Source organism: Pyrus communis, chromosome 4, assembly GCF_041283825.1.
Source record: "Pyrus communis isolate YQ-2024b chromosome 4, ASM4128382v1, whole genome shotgun sequence".
Classification (NCBI taxonomy): Eukaryota; Viridiplantae; Streptophyta; class Magnoliopsida; order Rosales; family Rosaceae; genus Pyrus; species Pyrus communis.
This window is the reverse complement of record NC_142568.1, coordinates 16,188,621-16,204,687: the sequence shown is the minus strand read 5'-3', so window position 1 is coordinate 16,204,687 and position 16,067 is coordinate 16,188,621. Positions and strand designations below refer to the sequence as shown.

Below are 16,067 nucleotides of genomic sequence, written 5' to 3'. Positions count from 1 at the left end.
AATTGGAATCACTCCAAAATTCTTCCGTTTGATTACTTTTTGCTTAAGAGTAAGTTGCATGTTCCACATTAGAAATATAAACCAAAGTATTAAAATACCACCAAAATATATTAAAAATAGAATAAAATATACAATATAATATCGACTCATCCATGAGTCTTGTCTTTTTCCCACCATGTCTTATTCTAATAAAATTGTGCTCACCAAAGGTGACCTCTTTTTTTATTTTTTATTTTTAAGGAAACCTCAACGGTACGAAGAAATTTTATTAATAATAAAAAATGAAGTTGGACCTAGTCAAAGGGAACATAAACCTTACCCAAAAAAAAAAAACAAAGAAAAATAAAATACATGAAAAAGAAATGGGGATACAAAAATGATACAAAGAAAAGAGAGGGACATCTCACAAAAGGTGACTTTCTCGACAGGGCATGTGCCAACACGGTTGACCAAGCCATCAAGTTTTAGCTTCTTGTCTCGAAAATAAACAATAGAAGGTATGTGGAAATAACTCGTCTGTGAACCATGTGATCATGGCGCTATGGATCCGTGAGATATTTCCTGAATCATTGGCCCTTGGAAAATTGATATAGACTAGACAGATTAAGCAGCCACAATTTATGTTATTCTAATTTTTCTTTTGTTTGGTGAAGAGCAAAAGAAAATTAAATGGTACAATTTGAGCGATCTATTCAATATATCCATTCACTTTGAGGTAGGGAACGTTTTTTATTATGGTGAATATATAGGTTTGTCTACTCATTTGATTGGAGTATGAAATTGCCCATGTGGCTAGGCAAACTTAGTCCTCTACATAATTCAAAACTTGTGGTATTTAGAAAGTTAAAAAGAAAATCTAAAGCGTAGTATCAAACGGTGTGGTGGTTGTAAACCCCTCGGATGATGTAGAAACAGTTGACTTATCATGAAGAATACATTCTCATTTTATGGACATTCACCATTAGATTTCCAGAGAGTTGTAACTTCTCGTGAAAGGTAATTTGGAGAAGTACTTTCTCTTAAGCTATTTTGAAGACTCTTCTCGATACATACTAGAGAAAATGATTTAATGTTGCATACTAAATTCAACATCATCATAATCATTTTCAAAACACTTAAAAAGCGTATTCAGAGGCACTGAAGATGAATTTTTTTTTTACTCCATATAAGATATGTGACAGAGGAATCAAAGTTGAACCTGACAGAGGTTATTGTGTTTTGCTAATGTTGAGGAAAGGAGATGATGTACTAATGTTGAGGAAAGGAGATGATGTTTAAACTCTTCAAATTTGAAAAATAGCTCGAAACTTTTCATCAACCATAGTCTAAACATATTTTTCCTTACAAATATACTTATTTTGAATTAAAAATCTTGTTATATACAGATAACTAATAGACAAAGTAGTACTTCAAATTTTCCAGTTTGAACAATAATTCATACAACCTAAGAGATGCTTATTTCCACAGGAGCACTATCCGCTGGTTGGGGGATCTCTGTGTTGGACTGCGTCCGGAATTTAGAGACAACAGGCTGTAAATCGTTGGCCATGAGAACAAAGACTTCAACTTCAGTGCGGGACTTGACAGTTTTGGCTGAGATGGGAAAGTCGGAAAGGGAGTTAGATGCCTCCGCCCAACCTATAAGTTCTTCTCCATAAAAATCACGACGTATAATGCTTGATGAGCCACTTCCTCCGCCAATAGTACTAGTCTTGTAGGTAAGTACACTGCCCTGCGTGATGAAAAGCATCCTATCCAGTGGCTCCCCCTCTCGAATATTATAGCTACCATCAGCATAGTTAACTGGCTCAAGATGTTTCATGATTTCTTTCAACACTTCTCCGTTTTTGTTTTCAAGCCCTGGCATCTGGGGTTAATTCATACATGTAATGAGAAACTTACAAATGCATCGATAAGATCCAATAAGCAACATCATTTTACTAAGACGGAAGATAATTAACTGTTCAAAAGTACAGTCAAGAAAGAACGCCCAAAGAACTCAAAGAGGAGTTCATGCTCCTATCTATATAATAGCTTGAATTCGTTAACTAGATTATTTGAAAAGCCAGCTACTATCACAAGTTTATAGAAAACTAAATAGAGCTATGCATATGGAGAAATTGAGAGAGATAGGACATTAGGAACTTACTTTCTTTAGTGTATCCGAGAAGAGATGTCTCTTAATATGTTCCTTAAGTTCCCCAGGAAGTAAAGAGAAGATATTCTTCACCGGAAGATCTTCGTCCTTTTCAAGTGCTTCTCTTACTAATTCCCAAATCGCCTTAGCTACAGATTCAGGGGACTTAGCGTTCGGAAGTTTATCAGGGATGCCATATTCAGATAACATGAAACGTATTTGTTGAGATATGACTTCCTTCCTCAGCCGTATCCTATATGTTCTGGTAGTTGCCTGCATAAATGTCTACTCCACAACGGGGAGGTTTTGGACTTGAGTTTATTAAATCCTGAAGTTTACATGCATATATATGTAGAAACTACTCAAAAGAGAACAGATATACAGTATATAACTCATCACCGACCTGCAAATGTCCAAGCAGATATATGAATAGTACTAGACCACTCATCGAAATAAAAATTACGAAGACGTTTTCCCATGCATAGGTACTAGTGTTGAGATTTGAAGCAAAAGAACTGCAAAAATCATTGGAGCAATATATTAAAATAGTATTTCTAAAAATAAATAAATAAAAAAAATAAATAATATATTAAAATAGTATTTTAAGAGAACTATTATTGGTACTCCAAAAATTTAATTATGAACTCTTCGTAAGAGTATTTTTCTTTCTCTATATATATATATACATATATATATATATATATATTATATACACACACATATAGAAAGTTTGGAGAACAATACTAGTGTTGAGATTTGAAGCAAAAGAACTGCAGAAATCATTGGAGCAATATATTAAAATAATATTTGAACGGAACTATTATTAACACTCTAAAAATTTAATTATGCACCCCTCATAAAAGTATTTTTCTTTCTATATATTTAGAAAGTTTGGAGAAGAATATCAAATCCCTATGTGAAAAAGGACAACTTATTAGACGACTGGATTTGTATAACTGAATTTTGATAGTCAATTTCAATGTGGCGCATCCCATGCATCGGTGTGTTGTAGGAAAAAAAAAAAAAACCATCTGCATGACGCAATATCTTAGAATAAAAACACTTATGTAGGACAAACCTTAGATTTCGTAAGCCCCATGAGAAACACATCAAGAATTTTTGAGAAAAATCTGTTGTTCCCACTATGCCAGATTGGAGAGTGTTAAGGAATATGCCAAAATCGAATACCACTGGATTTGGTGGATTTGTTGGACATAAATCATGTAGAAGTGTGATATTTCTGAACCTAGAATTATCACATTGTAAAATACTTAAGTCACATCCATTTTCACTTCGACAAGTAAAAATCCAACAATCTATCTCTCGTTGAATAGAAAAAAAGTACCAAAATGCTCCGAGTACCTAACAAACCAAGAATTACATTTGTAACTCAACAATATTTAAAGCAACTTATATATGGAGCAGTTAAAACAAACAAAGATAAGACGATAACTTACATGGCTAGCAAGGATGTACATAATGAAATTTAATAGACCTGGAATCCATATTTTCTTTCTCATAGCAATGTTGTTGCTAAGTTCACGTGTTGACTTGTTATAATTCTTACAGAATTTGAATATTGGATAAGCTCGTGCAACATATTGCAATAGAATAAGTGAGTTCAAAAACTTCATTCCATTCAACGATCTTGAGCCCGTCATTTTCGGAAGGAAAATTAAAATTACGATCTGTACACAAATGTAACTAGTAATTAAATTTTGGATGTTGTGTGACAGAATCAGCAAAATCAAATTATCCTAATTCCTAATATATGACTTAAGAGATTACGAAAAATAATTAACTCCAGAAAAGTAATTGGCTTACTTGTGGAATAGGAAGAACAGGTAAAATGCTTTGAAGTAGGAATTCTGGGCGAAAAAGCCGACCTGCTTCTCTCCACCAGCAACTGTTCCCGTCCGTACATATCAATGCGTGCAACACAGGCAGCACTTGATAGATGGTTTCACATACGTAAGGGAGATCTGTAAGTGATCGCAAAACAATAACTGTCTTTTTTAATTTTTCGTCCAACGTGAGACACTTGATATTTTCATTGATGATAGGAACATACAAGAACAAAGGGTCCACAAGCATAGGGCCAATATAAACCATCACGATGATCGGATACAATATCTGTAACGTTATTGCAACCAAGTCTGCTGACCACTTTGATCCATCTCCTCCATCTCTCTTATAAGACATCCTTCCACACCCAAACGTTGCAGCAAATATTGTTAGTGTTGAGTCTAGCATTGATTCCTTTGATCTCTTTGCAAGCTTTAAAATTTCATCACGTGGCGACGAGCTGAACAATTAATACACTAGAATTAACGCATGAAATTCATTTGTTTGATTTGTTTATTCCTATTTCGAACAACCATGCATATTGATCTGATGCAAAAATTCTTTGTTTTAATTTGAAAAGGAAAAAAAAAATGTTAAAGATATCAAAAGAAGGGTTAATTTCAGTTTATTATTATAAAATTTATTGATTTTCAACCTTTGGTATATGAAGTTTTTTTAATCCCAGAGTTGTACTCCAAAATTATAATTTTAGAACAATCTCATATATCCGTTAAGATTGCTGTTAATTCAACTGTTAACTAGTGATGGCGTGAACAATGACTGAGCGTTACTTATCAATATAGCCACGTGAAAAATAATAAAAATTTAAAAACTAAAAAAAAATTAAAAATTAAAACAAATTTTCTTCTTTCCAAACCCATGGCCGATTGCTTCCTCCACCTCTCCTCCTCCTCCCACGACCTCCTCTCCTTCCCATGGCCTTCGAGACCTCCTCGACTCCTTCCTCCGTATACACCAGGAGTTCAAAACTCTCATCCTCTCCTCCACTAAAACCCACATCTCCAAATCCACCGTTGACCGCTACATCTCCGAATACTTCGAACGCAGCGTCAAAGCCCTAGACGTCTGCAACGCCATCCGCGACGGAATCGAGCAGATGCGTCAGTGGCTTAAGTTGCTCGACATCTCCTCCCTCATTACCCACTTCACCCCTGTTTTCAACACTTCAGACCAAAACCCAATTTCCCAATTCGGATCAACCCACGTCGTCATCTTCTTCTTCGCCCAGATCAGCCATTTCTGCCGCAGGAACCTTCTTCGCCGCCGACAACTCAGCCACATCTCCATCCCCGCCTTCCCCTCCTTCGAACCCAAATCCCTCAAAGTACCCATTTTCCAGTTCCAATTCTCCCCCTCCCAATTCCCCATTTTTCCCATCCAACTCTTCCCGACCCAGCCATTCCCCGCCAACAGCGCCGCACCGAATAAGGCCCTTGCAACCTAGCGATCGCAATGTTCGTCCCTGTCCAAAATCCTTGTTGAGCTCCTGATGGTGGAGATCAAAGGAGGAAAGAAAGAAAATTTGTTTTGATTTTTAATTTTTTTAGTTTTTTAATTTTTAATTCCTTTTTAACTTTTATTAATTTTTTCTTTTTATTTTGTAATTTTTAATTTTTTTGATATTTTAATATCCACGTGGGTTTATATTGATATGCGGACCCCGATCATTGTCCACGTGGGTGTGACGTCATCAGTTAACGGTTGACTTAATAGCAATATTAACGGATATATAAGGCTGTTCTAAAATTATGACTTCAGGTACTATTCTCGAATGAAAAAAAATTTATATACCAAATATTGAAAACCCAAAAACTTTAAGATATTAAACTGATATTAACCCTTAAAAGAAATATGAAACCTTGTTTGGCCGACTTACTTGTCATCAGAGCTATCCATTTTCTTAGCCATCAAAACCCGAATGAGGAGCTTCTTGAAATTACGACAAAGTACATATGTTAACTACAACCACTACAAGATGGAGAATTAGGAGGCTGGGGGTTTAATGGACAAATTAAGAAGCTAGCTAGCTAGGGTTTTGGAAATCTGAAAATGAAGATATCATGCAGCAAACCCAACACAAGTCGTTAGATTTAGACCTGGTTTGGTACTGAGGTGATTCTGAAAAAAGCTGCTATCAAAAAAAAGCTAGGAGCTGTTTTTGTGTTTGGTAAACACTCAGCTTCAGCTTTTTTTCACAGTTTTGGATGAAAAAAAGCCAAAAACAAGAAGCTGCAAAACCCAACTTTGAAAAACCGGCTTTTTTTCACATCTGTTTTACATAAAAGTTTACCAAACACTCTAATACTGCTTTTTTTTCTCAAAATCACTTTTACAAAAAAGTTTACCAAACACTCTGCTACTTTATTTCACAGCTGCTTATTCTCACAGCACAGCAGAAGCAGTTTTTTTTCAAAGCACAGCAATATCAAACCAGCCCTTAGAATGGTCCACGGGGTCTTGGACTTTTCCCAAGTACGTACATTTTCTCATATATAATTGTGCTCACCAACCAGAGCAATAAATAGGCCACTTACCAACCGTTTCGGACAGCGGATGAAAGGCAAATGGGTCCCGTCATTTATAACTCGTAATAGACTAACAATAATTCGATTCAAATTTATTTTTGACGAGAATTGAATATAAGATCTCTCATTTATAAGTGAAGAAGAATACCACTTGACCGTAATACTAAGTGACGATGGAGTCTCGTCATTTAAATTCTTATTTATTTCGCCTGGAATGGTTTTGCTTTGAGTGAGCTATAAATTTTCGGATTCCAAGTGATGAGTTAAATCATATTGGAGTACCTACTAAGTAATATTAGGACATCTCCAGAAGAGATGTCAAATTTAAAACATTAAATTGATATTTAATGGCTTATGTGGCAATTTAACATTTTGTACAATTTTTTGATCCACCTAATATGTTGAATAATAATGTCATTTTAAATTTTTTGCTAAATTGGATTAATGGTTTTCGTGATGTTAGGGTAATCGTAAGATAACCCCGGTGATGAAAAAATTCAGATTTAAACTCTCGTGGTGAAGTCTGTTAGGATTCAAGCCAAAATTAATATTTCCGCCAACTTTCCGTTAACCAAAATTAACAATCCTACCCTTCCTCAAATTTTTCCTGCATTCCCATTACAGAACTCCTAATGGATATGATATACATCCTATTATAAAACTCGGTATGATATTAAACCGTTTACGGTCTCAACAACCAATCGACTCATGCGTACAAGCAGCAGCAAGTAAGATCTCGTTTTGGGAACTATATCAATGAAACAGCAACCAATCAGGCCATTGAACTTGACATCTATAAAATCTGTTTTCTGGAGTTACGAGAAGTAGTCGGATTGCCTCATGAAAGTCTGGTGGTAAAGAGATTTCAAATGAAATATGTGTGCATATGCCAACAAGTATGGATGCACTGTAGGATGTACATCCATGTCACTTAGTTAACCAGGCATAATCGTCACTTTACACACTCAGGGAGAAAATTATATAGAAAATAAGGATAGGTCGTCACATCTAGGTTCGCATCGTTGTTTATGGTCGAGAGATAAATGAAGAAAATATGGATTGAGGATTTTTTTTATTTCCCCCAATGGTTTAATTTTTTGAAAGATATTTTCCTATTGATTTTAGTAGTTGCGTTCAACTCGTCTTCTCTTTATTCTTGTTCTTTTCATTTCCACTTATTCACTTTCACCAAGAAAAGAACGAAAATTCTTGTCAACATTATTTATTTTCTTTTAGCTAACAAACTTCGTTTTAATTATTTGACTCGACTATAGCACACACGGGTTCATATCATTGTTTTTCTCGTCAAGAGATAAATGAAGAAACTATGAAGTGAGGTTTTTGTTTTTTTTCTTTTTTCTTCCATCAATGGTTTAATTTTTTTCAAACATATTTTCTATTGATTTTAGCAGTCGTGTGCATCTCATTTCCCTTTATTCCTGTTTTTTTCTTTCCCACTTCTCATTTTGTCTTTCTTCATGTTCTTTTCTTTTCCACTTATTCACTTTACCAAGACAAGAACGAAAATTCTTGTCAGCATTAATTTTTTTTTTTTTCTGGAGCTAAGAAACTTCATTTTAATTATTTGACTCGACTCTGTGACATCTAGGTTCACACCGTTGTTTTTGGTCCAGAGATAAAAGAAGAGAATATAAATTGAGATTTTTTTTTTTTAAATTTCCCCCAGTGGTTTAATTTTTTGAAACATATTTTTTTTTATTGATTTTAGTAGTTGTGTGTATCTCATTTTTCTTTATTCTTATTCTTTTCATTTCTACTTATTCACTTTGCCAAGAAAATAACGAAAATTCTTGCCAACGTTGTTATTATTATTATTATTATTATTATTAGCTAAGAAACGTCGTTTTAATTATTTGACTCAACTATGTGACACCCGATACGCATCATTGTTTTTCATCGAGAGTTAAATGAAGAAACTATGAATTGAAGTTTTTTTTTTTTTTTTTCCTTCAGTGGTTGAATTTTGTCAAAGATATTTTTCTATTGATTTTAGTAGTCACGTGCATCTCGTTTTCTCTTTATTCCTATTCTTTCTTTTCTACTTCTCTACTTCTTCACTTTACTAAGAAAAGAACAAAAATTCTTGGAAATTTTTTTTATTTTTTTTAGCTAAGAAACTTCATTTTAATTATTTGACTCAAATGTGACACATTTGTGTGCATCTCATTTTCTCTTTATTCTTGTTCCTTTCTTTTCCACTGATTCACTTTGCCAAGAAAAGAATGAAAATTCTTGTCATTATTGTTTTTTTTTTTTTAGCTAAGAAACTTCATGTTAATTTTTTTACTCGACTATGTGACACCTGTGTTTGCATCATTGGTTTTTGTCAAGAGATAAATAAAGAAACTATGAATTGAGTTTTTTTTTCTCTCTCCTAGTGGTTTATTCTATTGATTTTGTAGTAGCGTGCATCTCACTTTCTCTTTTTTCCTGTTCTTTTCTTTTCCACTTATTCACTTTACTAAGAAAAGAACAAAAATTCTTGTCAACGTTTTTTTTTACCTAAGAAACTTCTTTTGAACTATTTGCTCGACTATGTTACACCTGAGTTCGCATTACTGTTTTTCATCGAGAGATAAATGAAGAAAAATGAATTGAGGATTTTTTACCAAGTGGTTTAATTTTTTCAAAGATATTTTTGTATTGATTTTCGTAGTCTCATGCATCTCGTTTTCTCTTTATTCTCATTCTTTTCTTCTCCACTTATTTACTTTACCAAGAAAAGAATGAAAATTTTTGTCAACATTATTTATTTTTTAATTTTTAGTTAAGAAACTTGATCTGTCTACCTTTTTTGAAAAGGAAAAGGAAAAAGAAGAGAGAGAGAGAGAGAGAGAGAGAGAGAGAGAGCTGGGATGCTCTGCAAGGAACGGGAAAAACTGGAGGGAGAAGGAGAAAAGAAAAGAATGGGAGGACAGCCAAGAGACCAAAAAAAAAAAAAAACAAAAGGAAGTAAAGTAGTGTTATATTTATCATCTATTTGTATCATCTTTTTAATAGAGGTAGGATCAACCAATACATGTGGGTTCAATCTTTATTGAAGAGATGGTACAAATAGATGTTAAGAATTGTATCTTGAAAAAAAATTAAATAAAAAATAAAAGGCGGGCAGGAGATAGAGTCGATAATATTAGTCAATTTCTCAATGGAATTGTTGAGGGGAATCTTTGGATTGCTGCTTAATCCTTCAGTATATGACTGTACCAGCCATTGAAACTCACATAAAGAGCTTTATCTAGTACAATTGTGGTGCAATGTATGTTCTTTTTTCACAAATTTTGGGTAGAATTAGAAAGACTTGAGTTGATAAAATTGTTTCGGAATTAGGCTCACATGCATCGCTGCGTTTGGATGACCAATACAGGTTGATGCAAGCTAAAATTTTAAGCTTAATGTAGCAATGTAGCGGGAACTATGTGCACTGACTCCATGTTCCCATTTTCAAGACTATCGATCATATCCTGAGTTATAACAGTCATGGAAAACCAGGTCGAATTGGTTAAAATATCTAGAGTTCATAGTTGATAGTTCGATTTGGTATTTCCTTGGCGCAGCGGGGCCATCCTGGAGTTGAACTATAGTTCGTTGTGCTTGTAGTGGGCTTGTTTTAGTGAAAAGAGATTTCTCTATTAGAAAAACGCATAAGATTTGCTCGAAACTGTAAACGGAACAGGTTAGGGCATACTTACTTGGGAACAAGGAGGTGAACTATGAATAGCTTGATTTCATTTTAGGGTACATAAGTAGCCTAACTTGAGAGTTAGAAGTAATCACAAATTAAAAGGAATTTAATTGGTACTACATAATCAATTCATAATTTTAATCACCTCTCGGGGTTAAATTTTCGAAGTGTGATAGAATGGTATCAGAATATAGGTTAATACCTCAGAACAAGGAGTATCAAAATGAATGTATGCCAATACAAATGCCTATTGAACCTAACGTTATTACACCGCATGAGATAGAGATGGACGTAGAAACTACTCAAAAGAAAACAGATATACAAAATATAACTCATCACCGACCTGCAAATGACCAAGCAGATATATGAATAGTAACAGGCCATTGATCGAAATGAAAATTACAAATAGGCTTTCCCATGCATAGGTACTAGAGTTGAGATTTGAAGTAAAAGAACTGCAGAATTCAATGGAGCAATATATTAAAACGGCATATGTACATCCACGTTACTTAGTTAACCATGCATAATCGTCACTTTACACATTCAGGGAGAAAATTATATAGAAAATAGGGATAGGTCGTCACATCTAGGTTCGCATCGTTGTTTATGGTCGAGAGATAAATGAAGAAAATATGGATTGAGGATTTTTTTTATTTCCCCCAATGGTTTAATTTTTTGAAAGATATTTTCCTATTGATTTTAGTAGTTGCGTTCAACTCGTCTTCTCTTTATTCTTGTTCTTTTCATTTCCACTTATTCACTATCACCAAGAAAAGAACGAAAATTCTTGTCAACATTATTTATTTTCTTTTAGCTAACAAACTTCGTTTTAATTATTTGACTCGACTATAGCACACGCGGGTTCATATCATTGTTTTTCTCGTCAAGAGATAAATGAAGAAACTATGAAGTGAGGTTTTTGTTTTTTTCTTTTTTCTTCCATCAATGGTTTAATTTTTTCAAACATATTTTCTATTGATTTTAGCAGTCGTGTGCATCTCATTTCCCTTTATTCCTGTTTTTTTCTTTCCCACTTCTCATTTTGTCTTTCTTCATGTTCTTTTCTTTTCCACTTATTCACTTTACCAAGACAAGAACGAAAATTCTTGTCAACATTAATTTTTTTTTTCTGGAGCTAAGAAACTTCATTTTAATTATTTGACTCGACTCTGTGACATCTAGTTTCACACCGTTGTTTTTGGTCTAGAGATAAATGAAGAGAATATAAATTGAGATTTTTTTTTAAAAAAAATTTCCCCCAGTGGTTTAATTTTTTGAAACATATTTTTTTTTATTGATTTTAGAAGTTGTGTGTATCTCATTTTTCTTTATTCTTATTCTTTTCATTTCTACTTATTCACTTTGCCAAGAAAATAACGAAAATTCTTGCCAACATTATTATTATTATTATTATTATTTTTTTTTTTTTTTTAAGAAACGTCGTTTTAATTATTTGACTCAACTATGTGACACCCGATACGCATCATTGTTTTTCATCGAGAGTTAAATGAAGAAACTATGGATTGAGGTTTTTTTTTTTTTTCTTCCTTCAGTGGTTGAATTTTGTCAAAGATATTTTTCTATTGATTTTAGTAGTTAAATGCATCTCGTTTTCTCTTTATTCCTATTCTTTCTTTTCCACTTCTCCACTTCTTCACTTTACTAAGAAAAGAACAAAAATTCTTGGAAATTTTTTTTATTTTTTTTAGCTAAGAAACTTCATTTTAATTATTTGACTCAAATGTGACACATTTGTGTGCATCTCATTTTCTTTTTATTCTTGTTCCTTTCTTTTCCACTGATTCACTTTGCGAAGAAAAGAATGAAAATTCTTGTCATTATTATTTTTTTTTTTAGCTAAGAAACTTCATTTTAATTTTTTTACTCGACTATGTGACACCTGTGTTTGCATCATTGGTTTTTGTCAAGAGATAAATAAAGAAACTATGAATTGAGTTTTTTTTTCTCTCTCCTAGTGGTTTATTCTATTGATTTTGTAGTAGCGTGCATCTCACTTTCTCTTTTTTCCTGTTCTTTTCTTTTCCACTTATTCACTTTACTAAGAAAAGAACAAAAATTCTTGTCAACGTTTTTTTTTACCTAAGAAACTTCTTTTGAACTATTTGCTCGACTATGTTACACCTGAGTTCGCATTACTGTTTTTCATCGAGAGATAAATGAAGAAAAATGAATTGAGGATTTTTTACCAAGTGGTTTAATTTTTTCAAAGATATTTTTGTATTGATTTTCGTAGTCTCATGCATCTCGTTTTCTCTTTATTCTCGTTCTTTTCTTTTCCACTTATTTACTTTACGAAGAAAAGAATGAAAATTTTTGTCAGCATTATTTATTTTTTAATTTTTAGTTAACAAACTTGATCTGTCTACCTTTTTTGAAAAGGAAAAGGAGAGAGAGAGAGAGAGAGAGAGAGAGCTGGGATGCTCTGCAAGGAACGAGAAAAACTGGAGGGAGAAGGAGAAAAAGAAAAGAATGGGAGGACAGCCAAGAGACCAAAAACAAAAAAAGAAAAAAAAAAAGGAAGTAAAGTAGTGTTACATTTATCATCTATTTGTATCATCTCTTTAATAGAGGTATGATCAACCAATACAAGTGGGTTCAATCTTTATTGAAGAGATGGTACAAATAGATGTTAAGAATCGTAACTTGAAAAAAAATAAAAATAAAAAATAAAAGGCGGGCAGGAGATAGAGTCGATAGTATTAGTCAATTTCTCAATGGAATTGTTGAGGGGAATCTTTGGATTGCTGCTTAATCCTTCAGTATATGACTGTACCGGCCATTGAAACTCACATAAAGAGCTTTATCTAGTACAATTGTGGTACAATGTATGTTCTTTTTTCACAAATTTTGGGTAGAATTAGAAAGACTTGAGTTGATAAAATTGTTTCGGAATTAGGCTCACATGCATCGCTGCGTTTGGATGACCAATACAGGTTGATGCAAGCTAAAATTTTAAGCTTAATGTAGTAATGTAGCGGGAACTATGTGCACTGACTCCATGTTCCCATTTTCAAGACTATCGATCATATCCTGAGTTATAACAGTCATGGAAAACCAGGTCGAATTGGTTAAAATATCTAGAGTTCATAGTTGATAGTTCGATTTGGTCTTTCCTTGGCGCAGCGGGGCCATCCTGGAGTTGAACTATAGTTCGTTGTGCTTGTAGCGGGCTTATTCTAGTGAAAAGAGATTTCTCTATTAGAAAAACGCATAAGATTTGCTCGAAACTGTAAACGGAACAGGTTAAGGCATACTTACTTGGGAACAAGGAGGTGAACTATGAATGGCTTGATTTCATTTTAGGGTACATAAGTAGCCTAACTTGAGAGTTAGAAGTAATCACAAATTAAAAGGAATTTAATTGGTACTACATAATCAATTCATAATTTTAATCACCTCTCGGGGTTAAATTTTCGAAGTGTGATAGAATGGTATCAGAATATAGGTTAATACCTCAGAACAAGGAGTATCAAAATGAATGTATGCCAATACAAATGCCTATTGAACCTAACGTTATTACACCGCATGAGATAGAGATGGACGTATCGATAATGTTTGACTACTAGTATGAGAGGATGAGTCATGGACTCTATTTGAAGTTTAGTAGATCTAGTAAACCAAGGTATCTCACGTATTGTACTTCGTATGATTAGATACTTTTTTGATACATGGCACCGATAGAGAATATGTTTACTTGTAAATAAATCATGTTGGGTGTGATGTGTGATGTGTGATGATGTGATTGCACCATGTAGTAGTGTGTACATGGGTGATTCTGCTTGGTTAAACCGCATCAAGGGATCATACTATTAGATGCATGTCTATGGTTCTGCTTAGTTAATCCACATTGGGGGACCATATGCATTCGAAGGGGAATCATGCTTGGTATATCAGTAATGAGTGATCTCTACCTAGTACTATAGGAAATGGTCCTCTTGGTTAATTCGCATTGGAGGAACACATTATTAGATGCATACCTATGGTCCAGCTTGATTAATTCGTATTGGGGGACCATACGTATTCTAGGGATGATCATATGCTTCGTGTATTCGCGATGGCTTATCACTGTTTAGTATTACATGAAATGGTCCTACTTGGTTAATCCGCTTTGAGGGACCATACGCATTCTAGGAGTAATCATGCTTGATATATCCGTGATAGGTGATCACTATCTAGTATTATAGGAAACGGTCATGCTTGATTAATCCGATGTGGGACCACACCATTAGATGCATGCTTATGAATGTATGATTATGCTTGGTTAATCCACTTTAGGGGACCATATGTATTTTAAAGGTGATCATGTTCGGTAAATCCACGATGGTAAATTTTAAGCTTCATGTACTCTATATTTACAATTATTTCCAATTTTTTATTATCAAATCTTGAGAAAATAATCTCGAGATTTGATTGAGAGCAAGTTTGAAAAGAAATGTATCTTAAAAATGTGATAAGTGTTGAGCAAATTCAGACTCTTTCAGATTGGGATCCATCATGAGGTTGTTGAAATGGTTTAGGCAAATATGGTAGCTAGGGAGGACCTAAATGGAAGTTGACAAAGTAAAATGGTGCAAATTATCTAATTGGATTTGGGACATTGAGTGCAGTCGCACATTATGTAGATAATCCAATTTGAAATAGAAATAAATTATGAGTGAGATATTGTCAAACACTATTGTTATGTTTTATAATTGGAAACCAAATGAAATCTCATATTTTTATTTTCTCATATATCTCCTTGCTCGATATATGCTACATCTATAATCGTACGTGATTATAATCATAACAATGAAAACCCTTATAATCGTACATGATTGACGATATTGAGGATTTTCATTAGCGACGAGGTCTCTTGACTACATTTCAGGTGAGGAAGATGTTGATGCATTGCAGCACAATTTTGTCACATGGGAAAGACATTTTGGACAAGACCAAACTAGCTAGTTTGCATGAGGTCGTTAATCATGGATGCCCAAATTCTTCGTAACTCTTTCAGAAATTGTCTCACTTAGGTCTGGTTTGGTCGTATAGCTGTGTTTTGAAAAAAAAAAAAAACTTTTTCTGTTGTACTGTGAGAATAAGCTGTGAAATAAAGTAGTAAGGTGTTTGGTAAATTTTTTGTAAAAGTGCTTTTGGAAAAAAAAAAAATATTATGGTGTTTGATAAATTTTTTTACAAAACAATTGTGATTGTGTAAAATGACAAAAAAAAGTATAATACTAAATGTGCCATTAATTTAATTTTCTTAACAAATAAAATTATTAAATATACTTTATTTTTAAAAGGAAAATATTTATAAACTTTATTAAACATATAATCCAATGTTTAACAAGAAATCATAATCCAACATTCAACATATAATCCAACACTTATGCTGCTTCACGTTTTCAGCTTTTTTTCACCCAAAACAGTGAAAATAAGCTGTTTTTAAGTGTTTACCAAACACATTTTTGAACTCAGCTTTTTTTTATACCCACTTTTTATAAAAGCACTTCAGTACCAAACCAGCATTTAGTCATATTGGACCGAACCATAAAAGTAACTAACTACTGCAATGTTTTCCAATATATTTTTGAAATCCCTATTTGCTACTTAATAGTTATTTTGAGAGTAAATTGTAGTAATGGTTCATTAATTTTAACTCAATTGGAACAATGGTCTCTCAACTAAAAATCCATTACCATTGGTACTCAACTCATCAAAACGTGCAGCTATGATCCCTCAACTAAAAATCCATTACCATTGTCCCTCAACTTTAATCCAACTAAAAATTCATTACCATTGGTCCCTCAACTTTAATCTAATTGAAGAAATG

General features: G+C 33.4%; 2 protein-coding genes across 2 annotated transcripts in view; both read right to left on the bottom strand.

Annotated features, from left to right (window-relative positions):
• The window catches only part of LOC137723662 (cyclic nucleotide-gated ion channel 1-like), a 42,564-nt gene extending 36,480 nt beyond the window's left edge, over nt 1–6,084 (bottom strand). The window contains exon 1 of the mRNA XM_088692641.1: nt 5,918–6,084. The gene's annotated coding sequence lies outside the window, so the exon portion shown is untranslated. The remainder of the gene's footprint in view (nt 1–5,917) is intronic.
• Nucleotides 1,269–4,281, bottom strand: LOC137723148 (cyclic nucleotide-gated ion channel 1-like). Its single transcript, XM_088692640.1, has 6 exons — nt 3,962–4,281; nt 3,595–3,825; nt 3,216–3,499; nt 2,541–2,652; nt 2,150–2,422; nt 1,269–1,867 (listed from the first exon to the last, which is right to left on the bottom strand). Exons 1-6 carry the CDS (start codon nt 4,247–4,249, stop codon nt 1,445–1,447), a joined length of 1,611 nt encoding a protein of 536 aa, XP_088548766.1. The 5' UTR covers nt 4,250–4,281; the 3' UTR covers nt 1,269–1,444.
• Nucleotides 6,085–16,067: the final 9,983 nt, after the last annotated feature.

Bases quoted from the DNA above. Each gene is read 5' to 3' on its own strand.
- LOC137723148 (XM_088692640.1), bottom strand. From the start codon at position 4,249: ATGGTTTATATTGGCCCTATGCTTGTGGACCCTTTGTTCTTGTATGTT. The intron at 3,500-3,594 runs GTAAGTTATCGT...TTGGTTTGTTAG, and splicing joins TGTACATCCTTGCTAGCCAT to GTACTCGGAGCATTTTGGTA. The intron at 2,653-3,215 runs GTTTGTCCTACA...TGATTTTTGCAG, and splicing joins TGGGGCTTACGAAATCTAAG to TTCTTTTGCTTCAAATCTCA.